Here is a 12,160-nt window from a genome sequence, read left to right on the forward strand (position 1 = left end):
TAATACCCGGGAAGACTGTATAAAAATTCATTCTATAATTCACCATCAGTTATCGTCACCAATATTCCGAGACATGATTCATGCCTGGTTTGCCTCAAAATTATCAGAAACTCAAAAAATTTTCGTAAATGTTAATTGGGCATACTTTTGTACCGATTTATTGCAAACGCCCTGTGATTGTAGAAAATTCGCTTTTATATGTTGCGCAAGATGTCGCAAAAAATATTGCTTTGTTTGTTTTTACGATAATTACAACTGCGGTTCTTGTTTATAATTATTATATGTATAAAAATTGAATGTTTCCCAATCGAATTTGTTATTCCGATTAAAAACCCAATGATTCTCCTTATATACTTTACAATGAAAAATGGAAAACCCACCACCATGAATTGTGTTGTTGGACAAAAAGAAAATAATTTTTATTCAGTAATGTAACTAATTTGTTAAAGATAATGTAGGTTTGGGAAACTTTCTGAATAATTGGTGGAATAACAAAAGAAAATGAAACGGAAGGAAAAAAGTGCCAGTGGAGGAACAGAACCCGAGACCTCTGGCGTAAGAGTCCGAGCCCTAAACAGCCAGGCCAGACGGCGCCTCGGCAATGGACTAAAATTTTATACTCATAAGGCACCTAAGAAACTTTGGCTCGATTTTTCTCGGAATTTTCCGAGTAGTGCGTCCTAATATTTTAACCACGTGAGGTGTTAGTGGTCCTCTTTCACCACACAAAATTTCGGACAAATCGCCGACCCCACGCTCGTGCCGTCTTCTTGTAAGACAAAATAAGATGCACAACACTGAAATGATCCGATGGGACGGAACTCTGTGGACGTGATGTACGTGTACGGACGAACAAATGACTACAGTTTCAGAAAAAAAAATTGGATGATTCATTGAAGAGGAAGAGCTTCACAAACTGAGAAAGCCAATAACACGTTGATCCACCTCTGCCCCTTCTGCAACCAGTTATTTGACTAGGCATTGTTTGGAAGAGTTTTTGGGTGTCCTGAGGTATATCGTGTCAAATTCTGTCCAACTGGCGTTTCAGATCGTCAAAATCACGAACTGGTTGGAGGGCGCTGTCTATAATGCTCCACACATCCTCAATTGTGGAGAGATCCGGCGACCTTGCTGTCCAAGACAAGGTTGGGCACGCACGAAGACAAGCAATAGAAACTCCCGCAGAGTGCAGGCGGGCATTATCTTGCTGAAATTTAAGCCCAGGATGGCTTGCCGTGAAGGGCAACAAAACGGGGCGTGGAATATGCGCTGTAAAGGTGTCGCGGATGACAACCAAATGCTATGAAAAGTAATTGCATCCGAGACCATCATTCCTGGTTGTCTGGCCGTACGTCAGGCGACAGTCAGGATGGTGCTCCACCACTGTCAGGAGCGTCTCGAGACACGTATTCGTTCGTCAGTGGGCTCAGTTCGAAACGGGACTCTTCACTAAAGTCAGTTCTACTCCAGTCAATGAGATTCCAGGCCAAAGACGTGTCTGGAGACGCTATGGACAGCGGTGGGATACCAGTCTGAGTGTCGTCTACCATACGAGCTAGCAACCAAGAGCCATGTTCTGGGGTGCCATTTCTTTTCACAGCAGAGCCCATTGGTTGTCATCTGCAGAACCCTTGCAGCACAGCGGTACGTATTCTGCGACCCGTTTTGCTGCTCTTCATGGCAAGCCATCAAGCCATCCTGGGCTTCAATTTTAGCCACACGGTGAGAGTTTCTACTGCTTGTCTTCGTGCCTGCCAAACTCTGCCTTGGCCAGCATGGTCGCCGGATCTCTTCCAGATTGGGAACATGTGAGGAATTATTGGCAGGGCCGTCTACCATTTCGTTATTTTGATAATCTAAAGCGCCAATTGGACAGACTTTGGCACAATATCCCTCAGGAGGACATACAACAACTCTGTCAATCAGTGCCAAACCCAGTTACTGCTTGCGTAAGAGCCAGATGTGGACAAACGCATTACTGACTCGCTCAATTTGCGGAGATCTTTCCTTTGAGTAGATCATCCGGTTTTTCTGAAACTGTAATCATTTGTTTGTCTGTACATGTACCTCGCGCCCGCCCGGTTGGCCGTGCGGTCTAACGCACGGCTTTACGGGCGCGAAGGAGCGCCTGGTCCCCGGCACAAATCCGCCCGGCGGATTTGTGTCGAGGTCCGGTGAACCGGCCAGTCTGTGGATGGTTTTTAGGCGGTTTTCCATCTGCCTCGGCGAATGCGGGCTGGTTCCCCTTATTCCGCCTCAGTTACACTATGTCGGAGATTGTTGCGCAGCCAAGCTCTCCACGTGAGCGTACACCACCATTATTCTACCACGCAAACATAGGGGTTACACTCGTCTGGTGTGAGACGTTCCCTGGGGGGTCCACCGGGGGCCGAACCGCACAATAACTCTGGGTTCGGTGTGGGGCGGCGGAAATGTGAAGCGGACTGCGTTAGTCGTATTGGGGTTGTGGACCACTGCGGCTGCGGCGGGGACGGAGCCTCTCCGTCGTTTCTAGGTCCCCGGTTAACATACAATACAATACATGTCCCTCACATATACCGGTTTCTATTCCACTCTGATAATTCCTTCGTCGTGCGTCTTTTTTGTCTTTCAGTGTAATATGGGTTTTAAAAATAGTAAAAATGAGTTGAAAAGTGACTAGACGAAACAACGCGTGTATGGTAAGTGTAAAGCCGTTTCTTCAATAGCGCTGGCAGTTCAACAGCAGGCTTTGCCAAATCTGACCGCAAGAAGTTCTGTAACAAACAAAAGGCAATACAGCAAAAGTTTCTCTTGAATTTAATTATGCTATTCTGTTGTAAAAATGTAAAGGATATGAGGATTTTTTTTTTTTGTAGTCTATAGTTATACTAGTGTTACTAGTTATTACTGCTGTACGTCGGTAGTTGCATTATCACAAAATTTAGTACTCAAGTGTTAACAGCACTTTCAACAGATACTTTATTTGTAGATAAGAGTCAGTTGCATGGTATGGCACCTAGAAAGTTCTTAATAAATTATTTATTTCCTAATTTGTCTAATATTTCTCAGTAATGAGGTGAGTACCACCACTGTCTATTTTTTGGATACAAATAAGTTATGTACAAAAATATACATTGTTTCTTGATTCTCCTGACAAACGTTAGATTTGGCAGTTACAATGTTCGACAATTCAACTCTTCAATTGTCAAATTAGAAGCCTCCAACTTAAACTACGCTAAAGATCTGTGTCATGACAACTAACATTTCGAGAGAGGACCGCGTTTCAGGCTAACCATTTTAGACGAATTTAGTGGTGAACGTTACACGGCCTGATATTCTCTGAAGCTGAAGGAAACGCGACCGTGTGGATAATTTCAAACGGTAAGACCGTGCAAAATTAGAACAGTGTGGAATTCGCCGAGCAGTAGACGCGAATTAGATCTGGAGCCCTAATGATCCCGCAGTCGGCGGCAAGTGAGCCGGCAGAAAGGAAATTCTGCAGGAGGCGAAGGAATGCGGGGCCCGCCGGAGACGCGTCTTCGGCGTCGGCGTCGGCGCGACCGGGGACGCCTCGAAACCCGCGCAAATTGATGAGGCGCCTCTGCACACCTCTGCACTCCCCCAAACCAACTTCCCTCGCCGCCGCTGCAATACATTAGCGAAACGCCACACTTACCCAAATTGTGCTGCAACTATCTGCGCGTGCGGCGCTCGCGGACAACTACTCGAAGTTCGCAGTTATCTACGATTAGGGCACTGTTAGAGCATACCTGTAATAGAAACTAAAAATGCCTCAACGACCGTTTATTTCTCCCAAATATGAACTACGGTGCCGTCGAATCATCGGCACAATCCGCAACAGTGCCGGAAAATTAATGCTGCTCTTGGTGGATCTAACAAGTGAAAAAAAAAGGCAAAAGCATGGAAGTGGGCCGAAAATTTCTGAACCACGCATTAATCTACGTAACTATCTCCGTAAAGCGGATCAACACAGTTCTCTCCCAGAGAACTTCTAGCAACGGAAAACTGATTAAAAGCTCAGGTTAGTAACAGCTTTTTAAGATCTGCAATCCGAATTAGTGAGTCACGTAAATGAAAACAAAGGGGCAAGTTTAAAGAGAACAGCAATTCAGAAAATTAGGTTGACATCTCACAAAATACTACAACAATACACTGCGTGCGTTTTCGTATCAAACGTGACGTAAAGACGCAACTCCATCGTGAGGGCACCACATTTATTTTGTACATCTATACCGCTGATGTTTGACATTAAGCAAGACAGCCGTATTTACACAGAATAGCATGCCCTACACAGTTCTCACATTGGCTAAAAGCAGGAACTAAGGAAAGCCGCAGTTGCGAAGAACTGTCATCCAGTAATTTCGTGTCAGTAACGTTTACAAAGATTCGGACGCAACATCATAGCCCAAGACGGAAGTCTCAGTTTTTGCAAAGTCACGTAAGGGTTGCATAACTTATAGTCCGTTTACGACACGTGTGGAGCTTCATACGAGCGTACAAACCTTACGCAAAGAATTTATCGCTGGTATAGATGTCACGAATAACTAGTGGGGCCGTACCCGAAATTAGGAAACGAAATCGTAATGGCGCCTAGTTTGAAGTACGATAGCGATGTGCTGTCAGGTGTTACCTCATCGAAACCTAGTTTCGGTACATCGCAGTACAGTATATCGACCCCAATGCGTAGCGAAACGTACATCATAGCGAAATACATTTGTGGTCCGCTAAAAACGATCCCGTAAAGCTACAATTTGTGGAAATAATATAGTTTTAGCGGCAGAACGAATATTCATTACTTAAACTGCATCGCGCGTTATTTATATACGTGGCGAGGATGAATGACCTACTCTTGCACGCTGGCTACGACAAAATAACCGGACAGAAGAAAGAGTGTCTTTAGTGTGTAAGATAAAAGGTTTTCCGTACGCGAATGCTCCAGTGACAGCACAAAATGACAGATCTCCGGCCGCGCGGTGTTTACAAACAATGTTACGCGACCCGCACAAGACACACAAAACGGTTCTTCCGTGCGCACAGCTATTCTTCTCTTATCGAGCCCCGTAGTAATTGTAATTTCACGGAACACTTTGACATTTGTGTATAATGTTACATGCCACAGTCACAATACAACAAAAGACGACAAGCACTACGCAGCGGGCATGGGAGCGAAGCAATGCGTGCTACCAAAAATGTATGTGTACTTACGTTCCCAGCAGCTCTTTCAGGACGTACTTGTCTTCCACCGACGGCTGCTTCTCGGCTTCCTTCTTTGCTTTCTTAGCAGAATCCTTCTTCCCGAAGAGCGGCATTTTTGCCGAAGTCTCAGCAGTTGCGAGTCAGAAAGCCAAATGACAAGAGAGCGGCGAAGACGCGCGAGCCCTCAAGCGTGCAGATCTGGCCTGACAATGAACTCGACCAGCAACTAGCGGGCCGAGCGCATCGCAGAAGAGCGTAGACAGCAAGACAGCGGCCGCAAGCGGACGCTTTCGACAGCAGGCCACGTTTAACACTGTCCTATCCGCACCGCCAGCGATAGCCTACCAAGCAGGCCGCCCGTGTGACGTCAATAACCTGCGCGCGCACATCGGCGCGACATCTTGTAGTGAGCGCCGACACTACTTGGTTTTTCCCGCGCAAGGGGGTTTCCGGTGCGGCACTGGAAGACAAGTGTTCGGCATCGGGACGTTCTGACAGCACGTGTCCCATACACGGCCTGCGTTTGGTCCGTCAGAAGGCGTCCCTGACAATTATCGGTGCACTTTCCAAATACGTTTCCCCTCTACGCTTACAGTGACGCGGCGATGTTGTGTACTGGATCCTCGGCAGTTTCGGGGCCGTCCGACATACTTCACAACAAGAACAAGGAATTCCGTGCAATTAAAAAAGCGAACAAGTTGCAGATTACGAAATCGAAACCGAAGATTACTATAGATCTGTGGTCGTAAAACAGGCCCGCGGGCTGCATGCGGCCCGCTGTTCTCAGCGGTATTTTATAATAGTACGCAACAGCTGAATCCAGAAACGTAAACTATCGTTAAAAGCTTCTCCAGCGTGTAGTTTTCCTGCTCAGTAAAGAACAAAAATGCTTACAGTGACAGCAATATTTTAAGCCTTAACTACACTCGCTCATTAGATTGACATTAATAGCTTCGTGGACTAGTTCTCGGGCCGGCCGCGGTGGTCTAGCGGTTCTAGGCGCTCAGTCCGGAACCGCGCGACTGCTACGGTCGCAGGTTCGAATCCTGCCTCGGGCATGGATGTGTGTGATGTCCTTAGGTTAGTTAGGTTTAAGTAGTTCTAAGTTCTAGGGGACTGATGACCACAGATGTTAAGTCCCATAGTGCTTAGAGCCATTTGAACCATCTGAACTAGTTCTCGGGCCGGCCGGAATGGCCGAGCGGTTCTAGGCGCTACGGTCGCAGGTTCGAATCCTGCCTCGGGCATGGATGTGTGTGATGTCCTTAGGTTAGTTAGGTTGAACTAGTTCTAAGTTCTAGGGGACTGATGACCTCAGAAGTTAAGTCTCATAGTGCTCAGAGCCATTTGAACCATTTGACTAGTTCTCGACTCCAAGAACAAAAACATATTTACTGCTATGTTTCTCTAAAGTGTTGTGAAAGAGTAAATAAAAGATATGTTTCCTTTTATGAAAAATCAAAGAAAAAAAAACAGGAAACATGATATTACCAATAACTAAGTCTTCTACCTTAACAATGGCCTCTTAAACAGAATTTTTCGAATTAATACAGAAAACAAAGAAAAGTACTTCAAAAATGTTCAGAAAAGTGTTTTCGGATCAGGTAGTGATCAATTATGTAAACAATAAAGAAAAAATAAACAATGACTATAACAAAATGACAGTAGGTACATGAACGAATCAACTAAGCACTTATTTTCGTCCATCACAGGCAAGACATACCTTTATGTCTATGAATTGCTATTTACAGAGGTATTTTCGACTTTCAGAATATGATTTGGTAGTTTTTGTGTCTAAACGCATGGACATGTGTAACACCTTTGGCATTTTTGGCTGACGCGGTCCGGCTTCGACTTGCACCGTAGAGTCGTCGACCCCTCTCTCATTTTCAAAATTTTGGCAAAGAACTTTGTCCGTAGCCTGCAAATCCCTAGAAAAATTCTGGAATTCATGGCATTGATTTCATCAATGCCATGCCGATATTTTAAAAAATCTCGGTGCATCATCTTGCTATTATTATTTGCAACGGTTTTTCCTGAAATTAGTCAAATTGTCTTATAGTTTCTTGGTTTTCTTCACGAAAATTCTCTTCTTTATGCGTCTTCATCGTCCTCTACTTCACCGTCACTTTCATGATCACATTTTTCTGTTTCATTGTTACTCAACTCGGCTGCATGTTGAAAAGGATCTGGTGTATCAAGTGAGTCAGCGGTCTTCACTTGCTAACAATAACTGCAAAATTTGATCATTGTTCAAACGTCGTTCCATTGTGTCTAACGTAATTAGTAACTATTTGTGATGACGAATAACAAAAGTAACGTTTATAACTTCCTGGGGTAGATTTAGACCCCAATTGGTACGTACGTACGGAAATAATGGACACTGTTCAGCATGGCGCACAATGTAGAAGCACAGCCATTACTAAGATTACAAAGAAGCAGAGTGGGAAAGTTGCAATAGGAGCGGAATTGTGAACAAAGAGCGACGCATGGGGTAATAAATTACCCCACGAATGTTGTTAAAGGTCAACATGTGCTTAATTTTAATTAGCTTTGGTGAATTCAGTCGTGAGATAAGTACATTCGGCCGCTTACCTCAGTGGCAGAGAGGTAAGCAGCTTGGTTGTGAGAGGGGGAAATGTTTTCTTGTGTCTCTTCCAATGCTGCAACTTAGGGGCGAGAGCGACTCGTACCAATCCGCTGCTGTGGTATTAGTATTGACAAATGTTCAAATGTGTGTGCAATCTTATGGGACTTAACTGCTAAGGTCATCAGTCAGAAGCTTACACACTACTGAACCTAAATTATCCTAAGGACAAACACACACACCCATGCCCGAAGGAGGACTCGAACCTCCGCCGGGACGAGCCGCCCAATATTGACACAGAAGTAAGATAGAGGGCACATTACAGAGACGTTCGTCTTCATATGCTATATTTGTTTACAGCAAAGAACATTAAATTAATTGAGAGTATTGTAACATAACGCAGTGAGTAGAAGCAAACTGGCATTGAAATCATTTATCAAACTTTTGTGATGGTGTCTCACATTCAGTAGTGCATTTAAATATACGTGCAGTTACTGGTATTATTTAGTTAATCATCCGCTCACACAGACAATACGAAAAAATACTTCGTCAGTCAGTTAAAGTGTCATAATTCTGAGGTCGTTGAGGGTGTCAGCAATCTGAAACAGAGAACAGTCGCCCCTAACGGTTCCGACTTTCGACGATGAGTAGTACTTACGGGCCAGCGACAGCTTTTCGCTCCCTACTATAGCCCGTCTAATGGGGCCTCGTAACATACACTCCTGGAAATTGAAAAAAGAACACATTGACACCGGTGTGTCAGACCCACTATACTTCCTCCGGACACTGCGAGAGGGCTTTACAAGCAATGATCACACGCACGGCACAGCGGACACACCAGGAACCGCGGTGTTGGCCGTCGAATGGCGCTAGCTGCGCAGCATTTGTGCACCGCCGCCGTCAGTGTCAGCCAGTTTGCCGTGGCATACGGAGCTCCATCGCAGTCTTTAACACTGGTAGCATGCCGCGACAGCGTGGACGTGAACCGTATGTGCAGTTGACGGACTTTGAGCGAGGGCGTATAGTGGGCATGCGGGAGGCCGGGTGGACGTACCGCCGAATTGCTCAACACGTGGGGCGTGAGGTCTCCACAGTACATCGATGTTGTCGTCAGTGGTCGGCGGAAGGTGCACGTGCCCGTCGACCTGGGACCGGACCGCAGCGACGCACGGATGCACGCCAAGACCGTAGGATCCTACGCAGTGCCGTAGGGGACCGCACCGCCACTTCCCAGCAAATTAGGGACACTGTTGCTCCTGGGGTATCGGCGAGGACCATTCGCAACCGTCTCCATGAAGCTGGGCTACGGTCCCGCACACCGTTAGGCCGTCTTCCGCTCACGCCCCAACATCGTGCAGCCCGCCTCCAGTGGTGTCGCGACAGGCGTGAATGGAGGGACGAATGGAGACGTGTCGTCTTCAGCGATGAGAGTCGCTTCTGCCTTGGTGCCAATGATGGTCGTATGCGTGTTTGGCGCCGTGCAGGTGAGCGCCACAATCAGGACTGCATACGACCGAGGCACACAGGGCCAACACCCGGCATCATGGTGTGGGGAGCGATCTCCTACACTTGCCGTACATCACTGGTGATCGTCGAGGGGACACTGAATAGTGCACGGTACATCCAAACCGTCATCGAACCCATCGTTCTACCATTCCTAGACCGGCAAGGGAACTTGCTGTTCCAATAGGACAATGCACATCCGCATGTATCCCGTGCCACCCAACGTGCTCTAGAAGGTGCAAGTCAACTACCCTGGCCAGCAAGATCTCCGGATCTGTCCTCCATTGAGCATGTTTGGGACTGGATGAAGCGTCGTCTCACGCGGTCTGCACGTCCAGCACGAACGCTGGTCCAACTGAGGCGCCAGGTGGAAATGGCATGGCAAGCCGTTCCACAGGACTACATCCAGCATCTCTACGATCGTCTCCATGGGAGAATAGCAGCCTGCATTGCTGCGAAAGGTGGATATACACTGTACTAGTGCCGACATTGTGCATGCTCTGTTGCCTGTGTCTATGTGCCTGTGGTTCTGTCAGTGTGATCATGTGATGTATCTGACCCCAGGAATGTGTCAATAAAGTTTCCCCTTCCTGGGACAATGAATTCACGGTGTTCTTATTTCAATTTCCAGGAGTGTATTAATTTATGAATCTCACCAATTAATAATAAGATCCGTACATATGCAGCCCGAGGTGCATCCCCACAATATCAGTCTTGGCTCCTGCGAAAAAAAGTTGGACGACCAGTATAACACGTTAGTATGGGATATTTAACCAGGATTCCCTTGCATTAAAAAAATTGGCAGGCTGTACGCAACACGCTATCCACAGACACAGAAGTAAAGACTGGAACGCCCAGGCTTCATGTATTACCTCAACGACATACTGTTAGTTGCAACTGCAGATTTGTCACAGATGAGGTGGTTCTCTATGTGAAAGTTTTATCCTGTGACCGTGGGGAGTTGTTTTGGGGCAGGAGACCAGACAGCGTGGTCATCGGTCTCATTGGATTAGGGAAGGACGGGGAAGGAAGTCGGCCTTGCCCCGTCAGAGGAACCATCCCAGCATTTGCCTCGAGGGAAATCACGGAAAACCTAAATCAGGATGGCCGGACGAGGGATTGAACCGTCGTCCTCCCGAATGAGAGTCCAGTGTGCTAACCACATCACCAACTCGCTCGGTCCTGTGACCTTCTCGTAGTTATACACATATCTCAACAAAATATCTGCCTAGTGCATAGACTAGATACTAGTTCTTAATGCAGAGAAATGAAAAGGGGCTCACGTCATGAACCGCAAATATGTAATAGCGCTTAACTACATGGGTAGTAAGTCACACTGGGAAAAAACTGAAGGGAGGAAAAGCAGATTCTTTGTTTTAAAACTGATTAAAATTTCAGCAATAAGTCATTTGATACAGTAACATCACTCATGTGCCTTGGACTGGCTGACTGAGGTGATATAAGGTAGAAAGGACGCCCGAAGCAATTATTGGGAACAGTAGTTGGCGCATGAGATTCACTGGAAGAATTCTGGAGGAATGTAGGCCGTATGCTCGGTGCATTACTGGTACAACTCTCTTTTGGCTCAATACTGAGCACAGTTAATGTGTGCGATCAACATTTTGTCTGAAGAGTCCGAAGATTAGAATCTGATGTCTTATTAACAAGATGATCAAAGGCGTAGCACAAATTCGGACTGTACAAGAACGGGGAAACAAGTCGGCTGTGTCCTTTTCAAAGGAACCTCCCAGAATAAAAGTTATGTGAGAGGATGAATGGATTGCAAAAGTTAATTTTCTTCCTTCAAGACAATGCGTCTGCCTATGAAGGTGTTCTAGCAATGGGAAAACTGTGGACTCTGAAACTCGAACTGATGATGCAACATCCAACTACTTCTACACCAATTAATGAAATTAGTGGTTGGAACCCGTTTCCATTCGAATGAAGAGATTGCCGCAGCAATATGTGGGTATTTTACAGACCTTCCAGAACCGGAATTAGATTCGCTGGACAATTTGCAATAACTTGGAGGTCCGCCTCGGAAGTTATGCTTTCAGCGCTGTGAATTGCTAACTGAAGGGGCTCGGGTTCAGTTCCCGCCAGGTCGGAGACTTTTCTGCTCGGGGACTTGAAGTTGTGTTGTCCTCACGTTCGTATTGTTATAATTGGAATTCCACTATTTAGATGTCGGTATGGACAAGTTCCGAAAGTCAGTAAATAAAAAAAAAAAATCAAATGAACTAACTTGAAGGAGGATTGCGTGGAAAAATAAGTGAATTTTGACCTTAAAAATCTCAGTCTTTAATTGCGAAGCCAAGATGTTCTGCCCCTGTCCTCGTAGATTTCGGACCTATCGGTGAAACAAAATGATGGTCGCGGTTGCCACACACAGGTTGCTAAATGTCTCGTTTAAGGCAGTCAGACAAAGGTCAAATTGAACAAAACTGCACGAATATCCTGATCGACCCTCGCGGGATACAAGAACTGTGCGTGGAATAGCAACTGGCCTGAAATGCAGAAATCTGTTCCACGTTCCTGTTTCTGAGTTAGAGAGATAACCTAACGAGGTTCTATGAAATACATATGACAAGCAAAGCGCGAGGATTTGAAATGGAACGATTTGAAAACTATAGTTGTTGATATGTATTTCGTTGATCTCGGTTTGGTAAATCCCATGAGTTTGTAAACTCCTGTAAAATGTTCTCACGTCGTGGTCTAAAATACTGATTAGGTGTGTGAGGTCAGTTCAAATGAAATAGCGCTTAATAATGTCCGCATGCGTTGGAGAACAGCAGTGTTGTGGGGTTCGCTCAAACCAAGTAACCGAATTACACTCAATTCACATACACTCCAAGCTTTACAAACATTATC

The 12,160-nt window shown here is 45.8% G+C and overlaps 1 protein-coding gene across 1 annotated transcript in view; it reads right to left on the reverse strand.

Moving 5' to 3' along the window:
• LOC126249145 (calcium/calmodulin-dependent protein kinase type 1-like) overlaps nucleotides 1–5,523 on the reverse strand; it is a 352,391-nt gene extending 346,868 nt beyond the window's left edge. Inside the window, exon 1 of the mRNA XM_049950799.1 lies at nucleotides 5,209–5,523. Coding sequence (XP_049806756.1) covers nucleotides 5,209–5,312 — 104 coding nt within the window. The 5' untranslated portion in view covers nucleotides 5,313–5,523. The remainder of the gene's footprint in view (nucleotides 1–5,208) is intronic.
• Between the last annotated feature and the right edge of the window lie 6,637 nt (nucleotides 5,524–12,160).

The sequence above is a fragment of the Schistocerca nitens genome, chromosome 3 (assembly GCF_023898315.1).
Source record: "Schistocerca nitens isolate TAMUIC-IGC-003100 chromosome 3, iqSchNite1.1, whole genome shotgun sequence".
Classification (NCBI taxonomy): Eukaryota; Metazoa; Arthropoda; class Insecta; order Orthoptera; family Acrididae; genus Schistocerca; species Schistocerca nitens.